The 25,966-nt window shown below is 48.6% G+C and overlaps 1 protein-coding gene across 8 annotated transcripts in view; it reads right to left on the bottom strand.

Moving 5' to 3' along the window:
* The window catches only part of LOC120978282, a 63,862-nt gene extending 38,703 nt beyond the window's left edge, over positions 1 to 25,159 (bottom strand). For 4 of the 8 annotated variants that reach the window (XM_040406528.1, XM_040406530.1, XM_040406525.1 and 1 more), the window contains exons 1-4: positions 25,023 to 25,159; positions 14,680 to 14,808; positions 8,338 to 8,430; positions 5,418 to 5,564 (exon numbers count right to left, since the gene is read on the bottom strand). In XM_040406528.1, coding sequence (XP_040262462.1) covers positions 5,418 to 5,564; positions 8,338 to 8,430; positions 14,680 to 14,713 — 274 coding nt within the window. In that variant the 5' untranslated portion in view covers positions 14,714 to 14,808; positions 25,023 to 25,159. Of the gene's footprint in view, positions 1 to 5,417; positions 5,565 to 8,062; positions 8,128 to 8,337; positions 8,431 to 14,679; positions 14,809 to 25,022 lie in introns of those variants that run through there. The other 4 variants (XM_040406529.1, XM_040406526.1, XM_040406524.1 and 1 more) reach the window with 2 other exon arrangements.
* Positions 25,160 to 25,966: the final 807 nt, after the last annotated feature.

Genomic DNA, 25,966 nt, shown 5'->3' on the forward strand with positions numbered 1-25,966 from the left:
GACGCGCGGATGGCGCACTGTTACGGAGGGGACGCGCGGATGGCGCACTGTTACGGAGGGGACGCGCGGATGGCGCACTGTTACGGAGGGGACGCGCGGATGGCGCACTGTTACGGAGGGGACGCGCGGATGGCGCACTGTTACGGAGGGGACGCGCGGATGGCACACTGTTACGGAGGGGACGCGCGGATGGCGCACTGTTACGGAGGGGACGCGCGGATGGCGCACTGTTACGGAGGGGACGCGCGGATGGCGCACTGTTACGGAGGGGACGCGCGGATGGCGCACTGTTACGGAGGGGACGCGCGGATGGCGCACTGTTACGGAGGGGACGCGCGGATGGCGCACTGTTACGGAGGGGACGCGCGGATGGCGCACTGTTACGGAGGGGACGCGCGGATGGCGCACTGTTACGGAGGGGACGCGCGGATGGCGCACTGTTACGGAGGGGACGCGCGGATGGCGCACTGTTACGGAGGGGACGCGCGGATGGCGCACTGTTACGGAGGGGACGCGCGGATGGCGCACTGTTACGGAGGGGACGCGCGGATGGCGCACTGTTACGGAGGGGACGCGCGGATGGCGCACTGTTACGGAGGGGACGCGCGGATGGCGCACTGTTACGGAGGGGACGCGCGGATGGCATGACTAACGTCACTCAGTCACTCACGCTCCTCCCACTTCATTAATGAAGCAGGAGCGTGACTGACTGTAGTCATACCCCGGCCGGCCCGCTCGTTGCAGTGCATTCATAGTGAGTACAGAGGCTGGTGATTTTATCAATAGGAGAGGGATTGTTTCAGCAGTAAAGAAAGACTTTGCATACAAAGACTGTTATGTGCGCGGGGCCCACCGCGACTTGCCTCCAGCCTCTCCCCGCACTGTAACTGATGCATCGCCGGCCGCGCTGTGCAGCATAGCGGCCGGCGATACATCAGTGTCAGCCACGTAAAAAGTCAACCATCGCTTTATGAGACGCACAGTGCGTCTTATAAAGCGAAAAATAATTGCATTTTTAAATCGGCCATATCGCAATTGGCGATTATCGTGATACGATTGCTTTGGCGATATATATCGTGCAGGCCTAGTGTATAAGGTGTGATAGGCTGTCTGCACACATATCCCTCGGTGGGTATATAAGGTGCTATAGGCTGCCTGCACACACATTTTCCTCGAGGGATATGTGTGCAGACAGCCTATTACACATCTTATATACCCACCGAGGGATATGTGTGCAGACAGCCTATCACACCTTATATATCCACCGAGGAATATGTGTGCAGACAGCCTATCACACCTTATATATCCACCAAGGGATATGTGTGCAGACAGCCTGTAGCACCTTATATATCCACCGAGGGATATGTGTGCATACAGCCTATCACATACCTTATATATCCACCGAGGGATATGTGTGCATACAGCCTATCACACACCTTATATATCCACCAAGGGATATGTGTGCATACAGCCTATCACACACCTTATATATCCACCGAGGGATATGTGTGCATACAGCCTATTACACACCTTATATACCCACCGAGGGATATGTGTGCATACAGCCTATCACACACCTTATATATCCACCGAGGGATATGTGTGCATACAGCCTATCACACACCTTATATATCCACCGAGGGATATGTGTGCATACAGCCTATCACACACCTTATATACCCACCGAGAGATATGTGTGCATACAGCCTATCACACACCTTATATACCCACCGAGGAATATGTGTGCAGACATCCCTCTGTGGGTTTATACGGTGTGATAGGCTATGTGTGCAAACAGCCTATCACACCGTATAAACCCACAGAGGGATATGTGTGCAGACAGCCTATAGCACCTTATATATCCACCGAGGGATATGTGTGCATACAGCCTATCACACACCTTAGGCTACTTTCACACCTGTGGTATCTGCAGACGGATCCGCACCTATAATGCAAACGCTTGCATCCGTTCAGAACGGATCCGTTTGCATTACCATGAAAAAAAATATATATATATATTTTTTTTTGTTGTTCATGATAATGCAAACGGATCAGTTTTGACTTACATTGAAAGTCAATGGGAGGCGGATCCGTTTTCAATTGCACCATATTGTGTCAGTGAAAACGGATCCGTCCCCATTGACTTAGGCTTCGTTCACATCACCGTTCAGCCTTTCCGTTCTCCTGCTCCGTTTAGGAGCAGGAGAACGGAAAGGACGGAGAAGGCACATAACTGAGCCAAACGGAGCCCTTAGGACCCCATAGACTATAATGGGGTCCGTTATGTTTCCGCTCAGAAGATGATTTTGAAGCGGAGACAAAAGTCCTGCATGCACAACTTTTGTCTCCGCTCCAAAATCATCTTCTGAGCGGAAAGATAACGGACCCCATTATAGTCTATGGGGTCCTTAGGCTCCGTTTGGCTCAGTTATATGCCTTCTCCGTCTTTTCCGTTCTCCAGCTCCTAAACGGAGCAGGACAACAGAAAGGCTGAACGGTGATGTGAACGAAGCCTAACATTGTGTGTCAGGACGGATCCGTTTGGCTCCGCATCGTCAGGCGGACATCAAAACGCTGCAAGCAGCGTTTTGGTGTCCGACCTCAAGAGCGGAATGGAGGCAAACTGATGCGTTCTGAGCGGATCCTTATCCATTCAGAATGCATTGGGGCTAAACTGATCAGTTTTGGGCCGCTTGTGAGAGCCCTGAAACAGATCTCACAAGCGGACCCAGAAACACCAGTGTGAAAGTAGCCTAATATATCCACCGAGGGATATGTGTGCAGACAGCTTATCACACCTTATATACCCACCGAGGGATATAAGGTGTGTGATAGGCTGTCTGCACACATATCCCTCGGTGGATATATAAGGTGTGATAGGCTGTCTGCACACATATCCATTGGTGGGTATATAAGGTGTGTGATAGGCTGTCTGCACACATATCCCTCGGTAGGTATATAAGGTGTGATAGGCTGTCTGCACACATATCCCTCGGTGGGTATATAAGGCATGTGATAGGCTGTCTGCACACATATCCCTCGGTGGGTATATAAGGGGTGTAATAGGCTGTCTGCACACATATCCCTTGGTGGGTATATAAGGTGTGATAGGCTGTCTGCACACATATCCCTCAGTGGGTATATAAGGTGTGATAGGCTGTCTGCACACATATCCTTCGGTGGGTATATAAGGGGTGTAATAGGCTGTCTGCACACATATCCCTTGGTGGGTATATAAGGTGTGATAGGCTGTCTGCACACATATCCCTTGGTGGGTATATAAGGGGTGATAGGCTGTCTGCACACATATCCCTTGGTGGGTATATAAGGTGTGTGATAGGCTGTCTGCACACATATCCCTTGGTGGGTATATAAGGGGTGTAATAGGCTGTCTGCACACATATCCCTTGGTGGGTATATAAGGTGTGATAGGCTGTCTGCACACATATCCCTTGGTGGGTATATAAGGGGTGATAGGCTGTCTGCACACATATCCCTTGGTGGGTATATAAGGTGTGTGATAGGCTGTCTGCACACATATCCCTCAGTGGGTATATAAGGTGTGTGATAGGCTGTCTGCACACATATCCCTCGGTGGGTATATAAGGGGTGTAATAGGCTGTCTGCACACATATCCCTCGGTGGGTATATAAGGGGTGTAATAGGCTGTCTGCACACAAATCCCTCGGTGGGTATATAAGGTGTGTGATAGGCTGTCTGCACACATATCCGTCAGTGGGTATATAAGGTGTGTGATAGGCTGTCTGCACACATATCCCTCGGTGGGTATATAAGGGGTGTAATAGGCTGTCTGCACACATATCCCTCGGTGGGTATATAAGGGGTGTAATAGGCTGTCTGCACACAAATCCCTCGGTGGGTATATAAGGTGTGATAGGCTGTCTGCACACATATCCCTCAGTGGGTATATAAAGGTGTAATAGGCTGTCTGCACACATATCCCTCGGTGGGTATATAAGGGGTGTAATAGGCTGTCTGCACACAAATCCCTCGGTGGGTATATAAGGTGTGATAGGCTGTCTGCACACATATCCCTCAGTGGGTATATAAGGTGTAATAGGCTGTCTGCACACAAATCCCTCGGTGGGTATATAAGGTGTGTGATGGGTAAATGGGACAATTTATCTATTGCAGGAAGTGATGATTATTGGCTTTCAGGCCAAGGGTAGCAGTATTTCTGAAACCGCTCAGTGTGAACTGTTCTCGTGCTGCTGTGGTGGAAGCGTATGGTGAGTGGAGAAATGTCACCGTTGTGAATTAACGATGTGGAATCTGCGGAGCGCCACAAGCCATTCATGTGAGAGGAACGTCAGCTATGAAGGTGCGAGAGGGCGGACTGACACGCTACAGTGGAGCAGCTCACCGCCTAAAAGAACCAGGAGTCTACTAGATGTGTGATCAGCGAACCTTACTGTATATGGGGCTCTGAAACAGACAGATGGTTACTGCACCTCTACTAACGAAGTTGCATCAGCAGAAAAGGATTCAGGTTTCGCGGCTGTATAGGAATTGGACCCCCACTGATTGGTAAGGAGTTGCCTTCTTCGAATAGTCACGTTTTCTACTTCCTCAACAGTGGACATTGGCAAGTCGGGCAAGAAACATCAGAGGACAAAAACCCTGAAACCACTGCTGGAAAAACAGAAGCTGATGTTGGCAGCATTATAGTCTGAGGAAGGTTTTCCGGCCATTCTCTGGGCCACTCATCCATGTAGAAGGCACTCTCAACTGATTTGGGTCTGAATCCATCCTAGCAGATCATGTACTCCCATACATGCCAATTGTCTTCCTTGGGGCCAGATGTGATCTTCCAGCAAGACAATACGACATGTCCACGGCGAGAAGTGTCCGACAATGGTTGGAAGAGCATGACTAATAGTTCCAAGTGCTACCCTGGCCCCCTAATTCCCCAGACTTGAACCCAATTGAGCATCTGTGAGACCACCTCGATGGTCGTGTTTGCTCTATGGATCTTGCCCCACTCACCCTCCAGCAGCGGTAGGATGCACTGCAGTAAGCATGGCTCCAGATACCTATGACCACCTATCAGGACCTTAATCATTCACTCCCAGCCTGTCTAGCTGCAGTTAGGGTACATTCACACACCACCGTATGAACGGGTCCGCATCCGTTCAACGCGGACAGCACACCATGTGCTGTCCGCATCCGTAGTTTCGTTCTGCAGCTGTGCGGAAATATAGAGCATGTCCTATTCTTGTCCGCAATCGAGGGCAAGAATAGGCATTTACTATATAGCTCCGGCCATGTACGGGCCGGTATCCGTGTTTTGCAGATCCACAATTCGCGGACCGCAAAACACTTACGGTTGTGTGAATGTAGCCTTACTCTGGATATTAGCCGGTGGTCAGAATAACATGACTCAACTAATGTATTACTTATGTCAAATGATGTTCTGTAGAGCGGCTCACCGAAGCTGCTCTCGGGACTTTCTTCTTCCTCATACATTTCTTCATTCCTGATAAAGGAATCTTCCTCGTTTCTTTCTTCTTTTATCATGGTTTCTGGATTCATTAGAGGATACCCTTCAAAATATAAATGTAAAGGGTGTGTGAGCAGCAAACGTAGTCCAGAAAACTTTCACACAAAGGGGTTTTATGCAACATGTTATTATGCAGTAAGTTTTTTTTTTGGGGGGGGGGGGGTAAAAACTTCACAACTGTGCAGACCGAGATCCTAAAAGCAGCAGGATAAATACAATCGAAGGTAATGGTCCGACCGTTAGCCCCAGGTTACTGCTGACATCCAGCCGCAATGGCTAAATCAGCCTATTAACACCCTGTGATGCTATTGTCAGGTGCCGACGTTAAAGGGGCATTGAGAAGATAAATGGAAGGCAAGACTTTCACTCTACATATTCCAGGATCCCGTTCTCGTGACAAGTTCTGATGGTTGGGCAATACCTTCAAGTGCTTATTAGTTCCATGGCCCCATTTACATTGGCTATGAAATAATTCGGCATCGAATTTTGATCCAATTTAAAGGGGTATGCCTTTCATGCGCTGAAGTTCCTGCCTTTCATGCGCTGAAGTTCCTGCCTTTCATGCGCTGAAGTTCCTGCCTTTCATGCGCTGAAGTTCTAGCTTTGGAAGGTAGCATCGCTTGCTTTTTGAATATTTCTATATACCAGCAGAATGGCTCCAAGCTACCGGGCATGCCCAGAGGGGTAGGGAGGGTGGCAAGTGTCAGGAGAAGAGTGTAAATGACACTGTACATGCGCGTCCACCACATATGGCCAGACACTGCTATTGGAGGTGGTTGGAAGGGGGGGGGGGGGGGCTGGATATATACTGTTCGGAGGCGTTGGGTGGGGCATATTTACTATGCCAGTCCAAACTTATTAGCACCCGCACTGAATCCTGACCCATTCATTTCAATGGGTCTGTGTAGATGAGCGTTTTTTTTTCACGTTGCGTGAAAATCACAGCATGTTCTATATTTTGCGTTGAAGTGAAGTGAATGGGGCTGCGTGAAAAACGCATCGCATATGCAAGCAAGTGCGGGTGCGATACGTTTTTCACTGATGGTTGCCAAGAGATCTCGTTTGTAAACCTTCAGTTTTTTTATGACACGCGTGAAAAACGCATTGCACCCGCGCGGAAAAAAAATGAATGCAAATCACAGACAAAACTGACTGAACTTGCTTGCAAAATGGTGCGAGTTTCCCTGAACGCATCCGGAGCCGATCCGTCACGCTCGTGTGAAAGGGGCCTTAGAAGGAGCAAGCCCTTTATATATTTGTACTGTCCATGTGACGGAAACTGAATCTACGCCAGTTTTGTGGCATAAATGATGTTAAGCTTATGAAATCGGCGCGGTCCCCGTAACACCTACAAAAAGGCAGTGGAAAAAGTTAAACATTTTTGCACAAAATGAACTTTGTTCTAAAATGTGCGACCTCTGTGCTCCAGAAAACTGGTGTAAAGTTATATTAATGGTCCACATTAAGTAGTAAAATATTTAAAGGGGCTTTCCAGTGCTTAGATTCTCATGGTCGCCAATATTAGATGGGAATCCCTACCGGTCATCCATCGGTGCTGGAAACTATACAGTGGATGCAAAGCTCTGTCCACAGTGTACTTTCCAGAACAAGCGTATGGCTATTGACTTCCCAGTCACTTGAATGGGAGCAGAGCTGCAGTCCCCCCGACGCATCCAGTGCACAGGAGAAGGAACCTTGTGCTTCTGGCTCCATCCACTCATTATATAGTTTCCAGCTCCTCTCCGAGTGATCACTGGGAGGAAGGGGGGGGGGGGGGGGGGGGTACCAAACTCCTAATGATCTGATACTTATTACCTATCCTGAGGATATGCAATCAATATCTAAGTCCCAGAAAACCCCTTTAAAGGGGTATTCTAGTTTTAACAAATGAGACGTTATTTTTTTGTAATACTGAAACATGACAATTTCTCACTCAAGTAGAAATAGGAAAAATAGTGATAAATTGATACAGAAACTATATTGGTTAAACGGGACCTTTCACCGCTCCTGACAGGCCAGTTTTAATAGCTTCATGCATTCCCCATGTAATAACAATTCTGGAGCATCTATTCCTATGGCTCTATGTTGTCCCATTCCTCTATTATTTCTACTAGAAGTTATGACTGAATTGCTAGCAGTCTGCAGTAAGGGTACAGAGGGGCGGTAACCAGTTGGGGGTGTGTACCTGCACAGTCTCGCTCTGTCCAATCAGTGCTGCCATTTTTACACTGTGCAGGTACACGCCCCCAACTGGTTACCGCCCCTCTGTACCCTTACTGCAGACTGCTAGCAATTCATTGATAACTTCTAGTAGAAATAATAGGGGAATGGGACAACATAGAACCATAAGAATAGATGCTCCAGTTATTACATGGGGAATGCATGAAGCTATCAAAACGGTCATGTCAGGATCGGTGATAGGTCCTCTATAATTCTATTACTCCTGTTTATTAAACACATAAAAAAAATAAAAAAAAGGATGAAATTATGTAATAAGATGCTTTTCACAATTCTGTATAAGCTGATCACAGGGTGTCTTACTGAAATCAGCTGCAGGGTCCAGGACTACGACAATCTGTACAGGAACCTGGGAGGTATCAAATATCCTACAGTGCCACCACAGGAGAAAAGAAGTATTACAATCCAAGGGCAGTTCATGTAAAGCAAGGACGTGCTGGATCCTCCAAAGATAGAGGTCCCAAACAAGTCTATGTCGAGGCTTCCACATTAACGAAAGATTATGAAACTTGGCACAAAAAAAAAACCCTCGGAGATTAGCAGTGATAATGACAGATCTCCTCTGAATGACGGTTTACCTGTACTGGTCTCTGAGCGCCCGTCATAATGTGGATCATACAGCTCTTCCTCCTCGATCTTCACCATGACCCCAGGCTTTACCATACTACAGTCTTCAAACAAAAAGATAATACAGGAGTCAATAGGACAAATTTACCAATACAGAGGAAGTCACCAGAGACCCCTTTTAGGAGCCTCATACTAAAAAATCTTCTGTCACCAGATTTAACCCTATTAAGCTAGCTGACATTAGCGATGTGCTAGTGTCAGCTAAACCTAACTCGCCTATTCCTACTTTTATCTACGCCCCTGTTACGCCAGAACGGGGGCGTAGTTCCCGTTCCTAGAGGCTCCGTTCTCCCACCTTTGTCGCCTCCCTCCAAGTCCTGATTGACAGGGCCAGGTAGCGCTCGCATCTGTCTGCCAGCCCTGTGCTCTGGTGAAATCTCGCGCCGTTCAGCATTCGGCGCAGGCGCGGTGAGGGAAAGACGCTCGCAGGCTGCCAGCTTCCTCACCGCGCCAGAGCACAGGGCACAAATCCGAGTGATACAGGTCTTACGCTCAATTTGCATGATTTTTGGCCATTTGAAATTGGTTTTATTCAGATGGGAAAGAAGCCCTGCATGCAGGAGTTTAATGGCCTCTAATCACACGGTCAGTATTTGGTCAGTGACTGCCGGCGCAATGGCGTACCTCGCTGCAGCCGGAGGAATCATAAAATCCTTATCAGGAGACCTTGCGACGCTTTTCACTTCGAGGCTTCGTTCACGCGGAAGTATCTCGGTCAGTAATTTGCATCAGTATTTGTAAGTCAAACCCAGGAGCGAATCCAGAACACGGAAGACGTGAAAAACTTTCCATTATACATTTTATTTAATTTATTTTTTTCCTGCTGGTTTTGGCTTACAAATACTGATGCAAAATTCACCCAAGTGAACGCGACCCATTCCTGACTCATCTCTGAGATACGGGGGGCGTGACCTCTGGGGTCCTCCGCCTGCTGCGGGGAGGCTTCTGCTGCCGGCCCCAAACAATAATATACTTTACAACATGGACACACCCTTTAAATGAAAGGGGCTGTCCCAAAACATGGACTGGTACTTCTCACCGAAGGCCTCATGCGCACAAACGTATTTTTTTTTCTGCATCCAATCCACATTTTGTGTGGAACGGACGCAGACCCATTCACCTCAATGGGGCCGCAAAATACTGTCCGCATCAGTATCTCTGTTTCGTGGCATCCGCAAAAATTTAGAATACATAGGAGTGGGCGATATAAATGATGTACGATATAAACTATATAAATTTGGGCAACGATATAGATTTTGTCTACATCGCCCTATCGCCATAGATGACCACGGAGCGGCAGTTTATTGAAGCTTCTCGCTCACCGCTCCGTGGCCTCCCGACTTAGCACCGCGCTGCATCGTCAGCGAGCTGGCGGACGCTGTGTGTGAAGTCAGGTCCATCCCAATGCATGCTGGGAAGAAGACGAGGTCCGTCTCCTGCGGACGCCATCAGCCAGCCGCGCACTCTGCAGGAAAGGTAAGTATATTAGCAGGGGCCCGTATCTACCCGGGGGGAAGGATCCGCTCAGAAAGCATCAGTTGGGGGCGGACAACAAAACGCTGCCTGCAGCGTTTTGCTGTCCGCCTGACGAAGCAGAGCCAAACGGATCCGTCCTGACACACCATGTAAGTCAATGGGGACAGATCCGTTTTCTCTGACACAATGTGGAACAATAGAAAACGGATCCATCTCCCATTGACTTTCAATGGTGTTCAAGACGGATCCGTCATGGCCATGTTACAGATAATACAAACGGATCCCTTCATGGCTATAGAGGACATAATACAACCGGATCCGGCCATGACGGATGCATGCGATTGTATTATTGTAACGGAAGCGTTTTGTAGATCAATGACGGATTATTGTAACGGAAGTTCTATGGGGGTGCCGGCTGGGGGTGTTGCGGATCCGCAATACACTACGGAAGTCTGAATGGACCCTTAGACTCACTAAACACTTGAGTTATTTGGTCGCGTCAGGTATAATGTACTTAACCGTGCAGTGGCCCAAGATTGTACCATAAAGTGAAAGAGCGCACTCCTTTTACACAGTCGTCAGCTAATTCCACATAGATGTCTACAGAACCTGTTCTATTAAACGCTTATACAAGTAGAGCCCCCCGACAGAGTGGAGAGGGTGTCAGCAGTAAGTTTGTGTTGACGTCACTGATAATTTTGCCCTTCCTCTGATCCGTCAGAAGAACAACCCCAAAAAAATGGATCCTGTCTTTTGAGCATCCACCTTCACATGGTCAGTATTTGGTCATTAATTGATCAGTATTGGTAAGGCCAAAAAAACAGGAGTGGGCCCAAAACAGAGATGAGTGATGGGAATACTTGCATGTGTTCTGTGTTTTGTACCCACTCCTGCTTTTGGCTCCCAAATCATAAGCAAATCCTGATGCAAAATACTGACCGGGTGATACAGGTCTTATGCTCAATTTGCATGAATTTTGGCCATTTGCCTCTGAAATTGGTTTTATTCAGATGGAAAAGAAGCCCTGCATGCAGGACTTTAATGGCCTCTATCACACGGTCAGTATTTGGTCAGTTTTTTTGCCTCAGTGCTTGATCAGTATTGGTAAGGCAAAAACAGGAGTGGGTCCAAAACAGAGATAACATGAGGTGGAAATATTTGCATGGCTTCTGTGTTTTGGACCAACTCCTGCTTTTGGCTTCCAAATCATGAGCAAATCCTGATGCAAAATACTGACCGTGTGGATAGAGGCCCTATGGATACTCTAAAGACAGGATCCATTGTGCTTTTCATTTTCTCGGTTCTTCTGACAGATCAGAAGAAGGGTAAAATAAACAATGATGTCAAGAAGGCCAAACAGGGACACCAGTGGCCCAGTCACAGAATGGTGAGGGTGTGAACAGCATGAGGAGTGGGGAGATGGGGGGCAACAGCAGTTGCAGTAACTGCAGAAGATAATGGGTGGCAGTAAGAGAAGATGGCAGCAGAGACAGCAGGTGTGTGGCATCAGGCATGTGGCAGCATCAGAATAGTGGACCACGTGGCCAGAAGTAACGGGCCATTTTTCACAATGTTTTGGTGTGGCTGCCAGAATGATCTAGTCTGAAGCATCAGGCACTGGTGGGTGGAAATCCTGGCTGATCCACGCCTGACTTATCTTTTAACAGGTCAGTCTCTCAACATTTTGTGTTGAAAAGAGAGTTCTCCTTGGGTTAACTATGCCCCCCGTCGCACTAAACACCCACTCTGATGCCACACTGGCTGGGCAGGAAAGCTTGTCCAGGGCCAACTCGGCCAGTTGCGGCCACAAATCAAGTTTGGCTGCCCAGTAGTCCAGGGGATCTTGGATGTGGGATTGAAGAGTGCAGTACAAGTAGGCCACCACCTGCTGGCTCAGGTTCTGCTCCATGTCCTGCTGCTGCTACTGGGTGGTTTCTTCGGTAGGTGGGTGAAGAAAAGACTTAAAGGTGCTGCTGATGATGAAGCCCACTCCCACATGCAATTGGCTACATCATCATCCACTACTGTCTGCACGTCACTGATGTCACCCTCACCAGTCTCATGGCCGTGTCCCTGACCGCTCTCAACACCTGCTCCCACGCCACTCTCATCTTCGCTACTTGCCCGCCTACAGGAGGAAGTGGCGGATGTCTCCTCCAAATCTGGGCTGGGCAGTAGCTGCTGACTGTACTCAATAAGCTCGGAGCAGAACCCGCAGCATACAATACTTCCCGAGCAGAAGGAGCAGAAAAAGAAAGAGTCTTCTTCAGGATAGGTGGGGGGAGGTGTTCCTGGGACATGCCAACTAAGTGTGGTGTCAGAAAAACCCAGAAACTCCTGGCTGTGGGTGTCTGATGTCAGTTGAGATGATGTTGAAGACAGAGTCAAACATTCAAGGACAGCTGGGTTGCTGTTCAAAACATGACCGCTGGATGACACTGGCAGCTCTGGCCTGTTGCTGCGACTGCTGCGACCCCCCCCCCCCCCTCCCACACCTTCTTCAGCTGCTACTTCTGCCACCTCCAGAAACATTTTTGCCACTGCCCATTCCCTTGGAAGGCCCTGGCACCTGTCTGTTGGACATAATGTACAATAACTGTAAAATAGCAGTAGTATTAGACCACTTTTTCACCACAATTAGGGTCCATTCACACGTCCGTGGTGTATTCCAGATCCACAATACACCCGGCCGGCACCCCCCTAGAACTGCCTATTCTTGTCCGCAATTGCGGACAAGAATAGGACATGTTCTATTTTTTTGCGGAGTCGCGTCCCGAAAGTTCGGGGCCGGAGCCCGGAAGTTCGGGCTCGCGCTCCTGAAATGCGGAGAGCACATAGTGTGCTCTCCGCATCCCGTTCTGCCCCATTGAGAATGAATGGGTCCGCACCCGTTCCAGATATTGCGGAACGGATGTGGACGTCTGAATGGAGCCTTAGAGAATCAAGGCCTAATGCAATTACTTATCTATAAAACAAGGTGGAAAAACAAATAACTGTAAAAATAGAGCACTATTTCACCCCAATTACAGAATCTAGGCGTTACAGAATTACTTATGTATAAAACAATGTGGACACCCCGAAGGACAGGTCATCAGTACTTAAGTCTCGGAAAACTCCTTTAAGGCACTCTGAGCCCGCTGCCACCAATTTTGTACACCGGCACCAAAGCACAACACTGTCCAAGTACACTGCTCAAAAAAATAAAGGGAACACAAAAATAACACATCCTAGATCTGAATTGATTAAATATTCTTCTGAAATACTTTGTTCTTTACATAGTTGAATGTGCTGACAACAAAATCACACAAAAATAAAGAAATGGAAATCAAATTTTTCAACCCATGGAGGTCTGGATTTGGAGTCACATTCAAAATTAAAGTGGAAAAACACACTACAGGCTGATCCAACTTTGATGTAATGTCCTTAAAACAAGTCAAAATGAGGCTCAGTAGTGTGTGTGGCCTTCACGTGCCTGTATGACCTCCCTACAACGCCTGTGCATGCTCCTGATGAGGTGGCGGACGGTCTCCTGAGGGATCTCCTCCCAGACCTGGACTAAAGCATCTGCCAACTCCTGGACAGTCTGTGGTGCAATAGAGGATAGAATGGTGGATAGAGCGAGACATGATGTCCCAGATGTGCTCAATTGGATTCAGGTCTGGGGAACGGGCGGGCCAGTCCATAGCATCAATGCCTTCGTCTTGCAGGAACTGCTGACACACTCCAGCCACATGAGGTCTAGCATTGTCTTGCATTAAGAGGAACCCAGGGCCAACCACACTAGCATATGGTCTCACAAGGGGTCTGAGGATCTCATCTCGGTACCTAATGGCAGTCAGACTACCTCTGGCGAGCACATGGAGGGCTGTGCGGCCCTCCAAAGAAATGCCACCCCACACCATTTCTGACCCAATGCCAAACCGGTCATGCTGGAGGATGTTGCAGGCAGCAGAATGTTCTCCACGGCGTCTCCAGACTGTCACGTCTGTCACATGTGCTCAGTGTGAACCTGCTTTCATCTGTGAAGAGCACAGGGCGCCAGTGGCGAATTTGCCAATCTTGGTGTTCTCTGGCAAATGCCAAACGTCCTGCACGGTTTTGGGCTGTAAGCACAACCCCCACCTGTGGACGTCGGGCCCTCATATCACCCTCATGGAGTCTGTTTCTGACCGTTTGAGCAGACACATGCACATTTGTGGCCTGCTGGAGGTCATTTTGCAGGGCTCTGGCAGTGCTCCTCCTGTTCCTCCTTGCACAAAGGCGGAGGTAGCGGTCCTGCTGCTGGATTGTTGCCCTCCTACGGCCTCCTCCACGTCTCCTGATGTACTGGCCTGTCTCCTGGTAGCGCCTCCATGCTCTGGACACTATGCTGACAGACACAGCAAACCTTCTTGCCACAGCTCGCATTGATGTGCCATCCTGGATAAGCTGCACTACCTGAGCCACTTGTGTGGGTTGTAGACTCCGTCTCATGCTACCACTAGAGTGAAAACACCGCCAGCATTCAAAAGTGACCAAAACATCAGCCAGGAAGCATAGGAACTGAGAAGAGGTCTGTGGTCACCACCTGCAGAACCACTCCTTTATTGGGGGGTGTCTTGCTAATTGCCTAATAATTTCCACCTGTTGTCTATCCCATTTGCACAACAGCATGTGAAATTGATTGTCACTCAGTGTTGCTTCCTAAGTGGACAGTTTGATTTCACAGAAGTGTGATTGACTTGGAGTTACATTGTGTTGTTTAAGTGTTCCCTTTATTTTTTGAGCAGTATATATTCCACGTACACAGCCCTGAGATTAAAGCTTTGGGTACATACCAAGGGACTTGAATGAATGGCAGTGCTCCATCATCACTTCCTAGGACCTTTCCCTTCTTTTCTTAAAGCAGAATTCTACTCAGGGGCAGACGAAAAAGGCGCAAATCAGTCATTAAAGTCAATATGATCCTGAAAGAAAAAAAAACAAAGTCTTAAAAGGATGATAATATGTGGCAGACAGTTATAGACATACAGAACCTGATGAAGGGTCCGCCATAGCCCTAAATTTATTGTTTGTGATCTCCAATAAAGAACATGGGGGACATTTATTATCCCTGTGTCAGAAAACTAGCGGCAAAAAGTCGCAAACTTTGGCGCACGTCATGGTTGCACAAATTTTTGTGACTTTTGGGGGGGGGTTTTGAGTAGGGATCGACCAATTATCGGAAGCACCGATCTTATCGGCCGATATTCAGGATTTTGTACATTATGGGTATCGGCATCTAACCTTGCTGATATACTGATAATGCGTATAAAAGCGAATGCTAGTGAGCGCTTCCATTATGGAAGCATGCACTAGTATGCATCGGGTGCCGAGAGCGGGGAAGAAGCGCAGCAAGCGTTTCCGATACTCGCCCTCCCTGGTCTTCTTTGATGGGGCCCGCGCGAACTATGACCTGACGCTGCACGCTGTCAGGTGACAGTGCAGCGCGGCCCGGAGAAGACAGGGGAGCGAGACGCCGGTCCTGGAGATGAAGAGGAGACGCGGCGCAGGAGAGGTGAGGAGTTTTTTATTTTATTCATCTGAGGTCTGATAGGGGTTAATAAAGGTCTGATCTGAGGTCTGATAAGGGTTAATAAAGGTCTGATCTGAGGTCGGACAGGGGTTGAGGCCTGGTTCCCACCTGAGCAAATTTGATACACGCGTTTCACGCGCGTTTTTGACGGACGTTTTCGGGGGGCGTTTTTGGAAATAGGAAACGCGCGACAATACGCCCCAAAGAAGCTCCTGTACTTCTTTGGGGTAGGGTGTTTTACAGCGTGTTTGTACGCGTTGTAAAACGCGCAGTTGAGAACCATGCCCATAGGGAAACATGGGTTTTCGTCTGTTGAGCGTTTTACAGCACGTACGAACGCGCTGTAAAATGCTCAGGTGTGAACCAGGCCTAATAAAGGTCTGATCTGAGGTCTGATCGGGGTTAAAAAAGGTCTGATCTGAGGTCTGATCGGGGTTAATAAAGGTCTGATCTGAGGTCTGATAGGGGTTAATAAAGGGCTGATCTGAGGTCTGATAGGGGTTAATAAAGGGCTGATCTGAGGTCTGATCGGGGTTAATAAAGGGCTGATCTGAGGTCTGATAGGGGTTAATAAAGGGCTGATCTGAGGTCTGATAGGGGTTAATAAAGGGCTGATCTGAGGTCTGATAGGGGTTAATAAAGGGCTGATCTGAGGTCTGATAGGGGTTAATAAAGGGCTGATCTGAGGTCTGATAGGGGTTAATAAAGGGCTGATCTGAGGTCTGATAGGGGTTAATAAAGTCAGTGAGGAGGGGGGGGAAGGGCAGGATGGTATGGAAATTGGCATTTGGCACTAGTATATTATAAATGTAAAATTATAAATTGACTACCAACTAAGGGCTTTGTTAATTTACATTTATAATAGACTAGTGCCAAATGCTAATTTCCACCACCTCAGTGACTACCAACTAATATAATATATATATTATGAGATATAAAATATCAGCCATTTCCAGCAGTCCAATGACTGAATGAAGTAGCCATCCGAATGCATCAAATGCTGATCTGTTTGTTTTAGGGGGGCCCTGAGGAGTACGGGACCCCTTTCTCAGGACCAGTAGGACCACCACCAATAATAATAGTAATAATAATAGCTACTCCCTATTCTGTAAACAGGGGATAACTTAAAGTCACCAGAATATCCCTTTAAAGGGAACCTGTCACCGGGATTTTGGGTATAGAGCTGAGGACATGGGTTTCTAGATGGCCGCTGGCACATCCGCAATACCCAGTCCCCGTAGCTCTGTGTGCTTTTATTGTGTATAACAAATGATTTGATACAAATGCAAATTACCCTGAGATGAGTCCTGTATGTGAGAGGAGTCAGGGACAGGACTCATCTCAGGGTAATTTGCATAACTATCAAATCGGTTTTTTTTACACAATAAAAGCACACAGAGCTATGGGGACTGGATATTGCGGATGTGCTAGCGGCCATCTAGCAACCCATGTCCTCAGCTCTATACACAAAACCCCGGTGACAGGTTCCCTTTAAGTGTTTCTTCCCCTCTGCTTCAGCAATCTGCAGGGGTCTCGCCACCCAGAACCCCACTAATGACAGAATCCTGACGTACAGATCTGTCTTCGGGGGGTAGAAGTGAGATAGACAGAATTACAGCTCTGGGTCTGACTGCTGCCCTCTCTGACTTCAGCGGTCTGCACAGCATTCAGCACTTTGATGACACTCACCCGCCGCGGCCCACCCCCGTCTTAACATAATTGACAGGTTTCTTTCCTATGCACAACAGTCAGCCATCATCTGGAGGCGGGGAAGGGTGCTGCCAGCATCAGGTCACCTCCCTTGCACAGATGGTGCACGCTGCAGGATTCGTCTGGTCAGTACCATAAAAGTCATGAATGCCAGTACAGCAGTGACAGACCTATAAAGGCAACGGGTCTGTCCCTACACTATGCTGCCCTCGGTGAGGAGAGCATAGTGCAGCTGACAGGTTCCCTTTAAAAACCCTCCATCAGCATGATCAACCCTATTAAACCGGGTATATTGTCTGGTAGGGTTGATTATGCTGAGTAAAACAATATGCTTCTTTTGTTTCTGTTTGTGTTTCTTTTTTTTATGTTTCTATAAAGACTTAACAATGGCAGAGATATATATTTTAATAATTTATGTAAATTACCTAGTTGGAGCACCAAGGTGCTGGCCATAGCGCTAGTAGGACCGCTAGCGCAATGCCCCTATACTCCCTGTATCCCACCCTCCCATTTGAGTCACATCTCATTCATTATGAGGCTCTGCCCCGGTGAACCAGACGCTGCTTTCCGAGCTCACCGGATCCACTGCGACTCAAAGTACGGAGAGCACAGTGGGGGGGGGGGGTGCACTAGTGGTGCTCCTGGTGCTATGGCCAGCTCCCTGGTTCTCTAACAAATTTACATAAGAATAAAAATTTATATATTTCAGACATTATTATCACTTTATAGAAAGGCATCATTTTGCTCAACCAGAAACATTCCTGGTTTAGCGAGGTTGATGGTGCAGACAGGAGGCATCACGTTGAGGCTGCTTTCACACAGTCAGTTTTTCATCAGATGCAAAAACACAGAACAGGTGCAGATCTTTCCATTGTCCCTTATCTCTGTGTAGCCTCCGCTTCTGGGTTCAGCTCACAATCACTGATGGAAATCACTGACGTGTGAAAAGGGACCTTCGTATTCGGTCAATATTTGCTCAGTGATTTCCATCAGGGTTTTCCGGGCCAAAAACCAGGTGCAACTCTTTCCATTATACCTTATCTCTGTGGAGGCTCCAATCACTGACCAAACACTGACATGTGAAAGAGGCCTCCTCACACTGTGACAGATCTATTTTCCACCCTCGTTCACATGATCTTTTTTTTTCCCCAGAACCACACAGCATGAAAGGCTGCAGGGTATTCACAGCAAATGAGACGGAGAATGAGAAAGGAATGGAAATTACAGAGACAGCACAAGCCGCTCCACGCCTGGTCAGGAGACCCTTTCAGGGGCGGCTGCGCAGGGTGCAGAGCGGAAAATCTGCAAGAAACGTCCTCCAAAATGTAAACCTAAAACACACATAAATCTTCACTAATGATCGCGGTTTTGGCATTTCTTTGGTGTGGATTTGATGCGGTTTTGCCACAGATCTCATCCTTCCAAAAAGGTGAAATCCGCCCACAAATACGACGTGCTGCAGATTTCAGAATCCGCACGGCAGCAAAGGGGGAGACTTATCAAGATTGAGGCTTTCTTCGTCTTTGATATCCCCTGAGCTGCCAGAGGAGGCGCATCCTCAGGGCCCACGCACATGACCGTGTTCTGGCCGTGCCGACGCTGCGGACTGCAAAATGAACGAGCACCGACCATGTGCCCGCCATCTGCTGACGCAGACCCATTGACTTGAATGGGGTCCGTGATCCGCACTGCAAAAAAGAAGTGCATGCACTGTGCAGAGGCACAGACGGAAAGGAAAACCCATGGAAGCACGCCATATTGCTTCCAATCTGTGCCTCCGTTCCACACCATATTTTACGGATTGCAGACCCATTCAAGTGAATGGGTCCGCGTCCATGACACAGCGCACACGCGGCCGGTGCATGTATATTGCAGACCTGCTGTTCGCACAGGCCGTCTACGGTCGTGTGCATGAGGCCTAAAACAGAAATCTAGGACACCTCAGATTTCTGGCTTCATATCCACCAAAAAACTGGAAAATCGTGCTCGTCTTTTGCGCGGTATTCCCCCCCTGCACCCGTGTGCCGGTAGCCTTAGGGCTCTTTCAGACGAGCGAGTCCATTGCGTGTGAGCGTGACCCTCCGTTCTGGACGTGCAGGCATGCTTTATAACGCTATGTGCCCCTGCTTGACCTTTTTACTACAGAATCATAGTGACCGCGTTATGTCCGTGTAGAAGGAAGGTCATGAGGAGGAACACAGCATTATAAATCAGTATAATGCTGTGCGCTCCTGCAAGACGAGCGGGGTCCAGAACGGAGGGCGCGAATCCCGCAATGGACTCGCTCGTCTGAAAGAGCCCTAAGGCTTGGCGGCACATGGGTGCAGACGGTCTTGTAGAAATTGCCCGCCGATTACTACGTGTTTCCGCATCAAAAACCGCATGTTACTTGCGGTTTTTGTTGGGGATTTGCCGCAGATCTCGCGCTTGCATTGAAAAGGATCTCACGCTTGAATTGACAAGCTGCAGATTTCAAAATCGGCACGGCAGGTCAATTTCCACACAGAAGTGAAAAAGCAAAGTAACTTTCACATCTCCGTTTTTGCAGGATCCGTTTCCGTTATTTTAATACAGCCGGCTGCGTCCGTTATGGGCGGATCAAGCTGTATTCTCTCGAATATAGCCATGGCGGATCCGTCTCTAAAACCATTGTAAGTCAACGGGCGCTGGATCAGTTTTCTTTTGTTTCCGAGAAAACGGATTCGGCATCATTGACTTACATTGTGCGTCATGCCGGATCTGTCTTGCTCCGCATCCCAGGACGCACTCAAAAATGCTGCTTGCACTCCGTTCCGTTCCTAATGAATGGGGACGAAACTGAAGCGTTTTCCTCCGGTATGGAGATGCTATGACGGAAAGGAAAAAAAAAAAAAAACGCAGAGGTGAAAGTAGCCTAATCTCGTACCCTTTGGTGGTTACTGTATTATGCTGCGGCTTTTCCTCGCGAGAAGGCCTCATGCACGCATCCGCAAAAAATACGGATGACGTCGGTGTGCGTTCCGTATTTTGCGGAACGGAACAGCCTTATCCTTGTCTGTAATGCGGACAATAATTGGACATGTTCTATTTTTTTGCGGAACGGAAATACGGACATACGGAAACGGAATGCACGCGGAGTGCCTTATTTTTTTTTTAAATGAATGGTTCCGCATACGTTCTGCAAAAAAAAATTATAGATGGAACGGACACGGAAAAAAAAAAAAATACGTTTGTGTGCATGAGGGCTAATCCATAATCCGCAACGTGCGCCGGCAGCCTAAGGTGCGACAAAAAATAGGAATAAACCCTAGCAAGACAAATAATAAAATGCCCACGGCGAACATGTTTCGGACCTCGCGTCCTCATCTCTTTCGCTCTCTCCTCCACATCCCCTTACGCCCCGCCGGCTTCTATAACCATCTGTCTCTGATAAATTGCCTTCAGAAGCCTCCGCCGGCCCAGGACGGAGCACAAAGTCTGATACGCAGCCATATGTCATGCATGAAGCGCCACATCCAGACCACAGTCACACAATTCTGCTGAACAGACCAAGTTCTACGGCTGACTGCAAACCGAGTCATGCGATGCCTCCCCCTCCCCCATGGACGCACGGGCAGGGGAGCGTGCGCTCCGGCTCTGTTCACATCTAGTTGTGGCTTAGAATGGAAGGATCTATAAGCACGAGGACAGACATTACGGTACCGCTTGCGTCATTCCTGCCGTCGGATCTGACCCAAGACGAGACTTACGGATCACGTAGATTCTAAGTTCCATCATGTCTCGTCGCTCTTGCCCGATGCGCGTAGAAGATATAATATATATATATATGTTTGAGCACGCACAGCCGGGGGGGCGATAGTGGGTGCAGCGGTCAGCTGACGCGTCATGTGACTGCCGGCGCAATGGCGTACCCCGCTGCGGCCGGAGGAATCATAAAATCCTTATCAGGAGACCTCGCGGCGCTTTTCACTTCGAGGCTTCGCGGAAGTATCTCGGTCAGTAATTTGCATCAGTATTTGGAAGTCAAACCCAGGAGCGAATCCAGAACACGGAAGACGTGAAAAAAAACTTTCCATTAGACATTTTCTTGTTTGTTTTTGGCTTACAAATACTGATGCGCGACCCATTCCTGACTCATCTCTGAGATACGGGGGCGTGACCTCTGGGGTCCTCCGCCTGCTGCCGGCCCCAAACAAGAACATACTTTATAACATGGACGCACCCTTTAAATGAAAGGGGCTGTCCTAAAACAAGGACTGGTACTCATCACCGAAAGGCCTCGTGCGCACAAACGTATTTTTTATTTTTTCCTGCATCCAATCCACATTTTGTGCGGAACGGGCGCGGACCCGTTCGCCTCAATGAAGCCGCAAAATATGCGGACGGCACACCGTGTACTGTCCGCGTCGGCGTCTCTGTTCCGTGGCATCCGCAAAAATATAGAACACATAGGAGTGGGCGATATAAATGATATACGATATAAACTATATACATTTGGGAAACGGTATAGATTGTGTCTACATCGCCCTATCGCCATAGAGGACCACGGAGCGGCAGTGAATGGAAGAAGCTTCTCGCTCACCGCTCCGTGGCCTCCCGACTTAGCACCGCGCTGCATCGTCAGCGAGCTGGCGGACGCTGTGTGTGACGTCAGGTCCCTCCCAGTGCATGCTGGGAAGAAGACGAGGTCCGTCTCCTGCGGACCCCATCAGCCAGCCGCGCACCCTGCAGGAAAGGTAAGTATATTAGCAGGGGCCCGTATCTACCCGGGGCGAAGGATCCACTCAGAAAGCATCAGTTTGCCTCCGTTCCGTCACCATTCCACTTTGGAGGCTGTCCGTCTGACGAAGCAGAGACAAACGGATCCGTCCTGGCACACAATGTAAGTCAATGGGGACGGATCCGTGTTCTCTGACACAATAGAAAACGGATTCGTCCCCTTTGACTTTCAATGGAGTTCAAGACTGATCCGTCTTGACCATGTTACAGATAATACAAACGGATCCGTTCATGACGGATGCGTGCGGTTGTATTATTCTAACGGAAGCGTTTCTGTAGATCCATGACGGATCCGAAAAAAATTCAAATGTGAAAGTAGCCTTAGCCGACCGCTGACAGATCGTTATCGTTCAAAAGCTCGGCCATGTTTAATATTTTCATCCAATGGTCCAGACCACAGATCTCTGATCTTTCTTAGGCCTCTTTCACACGACCGTTTTTTTTTTCCGTTTACATTCCGTTTTTTTTGCGGTCCGTATACAGAACCATTCATTTCAATGGTTCTGCAAAAAAAACGGAATGTACTCCGTATGCATTCCGTTTCCGTATTTCTGTTTAAAGATAGAACATGTCCTATTATTGCCCGCAAATCACGTTCCATGGTTCCATTCAAGTCAATGGGTCCGGAAATGCATCCGTATGTCTTCCGTATCTGTTCCGGTTTTGCAGAACCATCTACTGAAAAGGTTATGCCCAGCCCAATTTTTTTCTATGTAATTACTGTATACGCCATATAGAAAAAGGAACAGAAAAACGGAACAGAAACAGAAACACAACGGAAACAAAAAACGGAACAACGGGTCTGTGAAAAACGGACCGCAAAACACTGAAAAAGCCATACGGTCGTGTGAGAGAGGCCAACTGAACGTTCCCAGAAAGATCTCTCGTCCATCGCCGGCTTTCAGTGAATGTACGAGGGCAGTATGAAAAACCGTAACGGCCAATGAGGACTACAATATGCATGGCCGCGTCTGCGAAACGAACAATCACCAGATCACTGTGAACGTGGCCTTACAACCGTGAAGGAACTCACAGCATTCGTTACCACGCAGTAAGGCTAGGGCTACACGGCGAGATTTTGTCGCACCAGTGTCACGCGACAATTTTTATAATGATAGCTGGATTTTTCTGTGGCTGAGTCGCAGCATGTGGCAGTGCGACACCATTGACCAGGCATGCTCAACCTGCGGCCCTCCAGCTGTTGCAAAACTACAACTCCCAGCATGCCTGAACAGCTTACAGCAGGGCATTGTGGGAGTTGTAGTTTGGCAACAGCTGGAGGGCCGCAGGTTGAGCATGCCTGCCATAGACTATCGGTATAAAAATTGTCGCGCGACACGTGTTGCAGTGTAGCCCTAGCTTAAATCCTCTCCAGATGAGCCGTGTCCACAGCGGGAAATCCAGCTCAGCTGAACCTACCCCTAAGGACTGCTTCACATGATGGTGTCCCTTGCAGGAATCGTGCTCCGTGTGAGAGAGGGATCCTGCGTTCTGGACTTAGGAAGCGCACATTATCATGATTGATAATACTATGTGTCTCTGTGTGACCTTCCTGTGACAGAAGCAGACTGACATACAGCTGTCAGTATAATTCTGTAGATACAGGTCACACAGAGCATTATAAATCAGTATAACGCCGTGCGCTTCCTAAGTCCAGAACGGAGGATCGCTCTCTCACACGGAGCAGGATTCCCGCAAGGAACACGCTCATGTGAAAGAGGTATAAGACAACAGCTACACAGAACACACTGCACTACACTGGATATACAGCGCTGTACTGTACTCACTGCACTGGATATACAGCGCTGGTACTGTGCTCACTGGATATACAGCGCTGGTACTGTACTCACTGCACTGGATATACAGCGCTGGTACTGTACTCACTGCACTGGATATACAGCGCTGGTACTGTACTCACTGCACTGGGTATACAGCGCTGGTACTGTACTCACTGCACTGGGTATACAGCGCTGGTACTGTACTGCACTGGATATACAACGCTGGTACTGTACTCACTGCACTGGATATACAACGCTGGTACTGTACTCGCTGCACTGGATATACAGCGCTGGTACTGTACTGCACTGGATATACAGCGCTGGTACTGTACTGCACTGGATATACAGCGCTGGTACCGTACTCGCTGCACTGGATATACAGCGCTGGTACCGTACTCGCTGCACTGGATATACAGCGCTGGTACCGTACTCGCTGCACTGGATATACAGCGCTGGTACCGTACTCGCTGCACTGGATATACAGCGCTGGTACCGTACTCGCTGCACTGGATATACAGCGCTGGTACCGTACTCGCTGCACTGGATATACAGCGCTGGTACCGTACTCGCTGCACTGGATATACAGCGCTGGTACCGTACTCGCTGCACTGGATATACAGCGCTGGTACCGTAATCGCTGCACTGGATATACAGCGCTGTACCGTACTCACTGCACTGGATATACAGCTCTGGTACTGTACTCGCTGCACTGGATATACAGCGCTAGTACTGTACTCGCTGCACTGGATATACAGCGCTGGTACTGTACTGCACTGGATATACAGCGCTGGTACTGTACTCGCTGCACTGGATATACAGCGCTGTACTCACTGCACTACTCTACACTGGGCATACTACTGCACTGGATATACAGCACTGTACTGTACTGCACTGGATATACTGTACTCACTGCACTACTCTACACTGGGCATACTACTACACTGCACTGGATATACAGCACTGTACTGCACTGCACTGGATATACTGTACTCACTGCACTACTCTACTCTGGGCATACTACTACACTGCACTGGATATACAGCACTGCACTGCACTGGATATACTGTACTCACTGCACTACTCTACACTGGGCATACTACTACACTGCACTAGTCATAACTGTACTCACTGTACATGGTCACACGTCCCTGCACGCAGTGCACCGCGCCGGACACACACTCGGGTCTGCGGCCGGGCACAGCTGCTGCTCCACCATACACGGCTCCAGCGCCCGGGGCTCCGTACAGTAACCAGTCATAGCGGGTCGCTGAAGTGTGGCGGGTCACCGCTAACACCCGCTGTGCACTGCGTCTGACCCGCGCCGGTATCACAACGCCCCCCCTATAAGTGAGGCTCTAACCTGCGCACGTCCAGGACCGCGCCCGCCCTCCTTCTCCGGGCAGCTGCGCGGGACTCTCAGATGAACGCGACAGCGCGGAGCAGCTGGTAGTCACCCGAGGAAGCCATTTCTTCCCAGCGTTACCCAGGGGGGCGTGACTAACACATCTAGAGCCCGATTGGCTGCGGCCCATGCTTCGCGACTAAAGGGATTATGGGAAAGTGAGTTCCTGTCTGTCCACCATCAAGCGAGGAGCTTCCCCTCAGTCACTACATTTCCCAGTGAGCAACGCGAAAGGATCAGGTGATGCGAAGCAGCCAATGAAAAAGCCAGGAGGATCTTTTTTTTTTTGTCAACGCCTTAGAGAAGATCAGAGGAGCGTGTAGTGTACATCAATGTGTGAGGGGACAGGAGTGTCAGCCCAGCGGCCCAGCGCTCAGGACCAGTCAAGAAGGAATAAGAAATAAAACATTCCAAATATAAGAACAGTAACCCTTTAAGGACCTAGCCAGTTTTAGCAGCCTCACCTTCCAAGAGCCGTCACTTTTTAATTGTTCCGTATGAGGTTTTTTTTTTTTTTTTTGCGGGACAAGTTGTACTTTCCAACACCCCCATTTAATATTGCAGGTTATGTAATAGGAGGCAGGAAAAAATTTCCAAAGGGGTTGCAAGTTGATAAAAAAAGCAATTCCGCCACAGTTTTACAGTTTTAATTTTATTTACGATGTTCGATAAAACTGACCAATTACTTTCATTCTCCAGGTCACTACGACTCCGGCGATACCTTATATGGCCTATTGATACTGATAATACGCTATACTCTGACTCCTATTACTTTTTTGTAGTGATGACGGCTCATTTTGTGCGGGTCGTTCTGTACTTGATACCATTCAGGTGTGTGTACGACTTTTTGATCACTTTTTATCAATTTTTTTTGTGGGAAATGGAGCGACCAAACACGGTGA

This window comes from Bufo bufo, chromosome 8, assembly GCF_905171765.1.
Source record: "Bufo bufo chromosome 8, aBufBuf1.1, whole genome shotgun sequence".
NCBI lineage: Eukaryota > Metazoa > Chordata > Amphibia > Anura > Bufonidae > Bufo > Bufo bufo.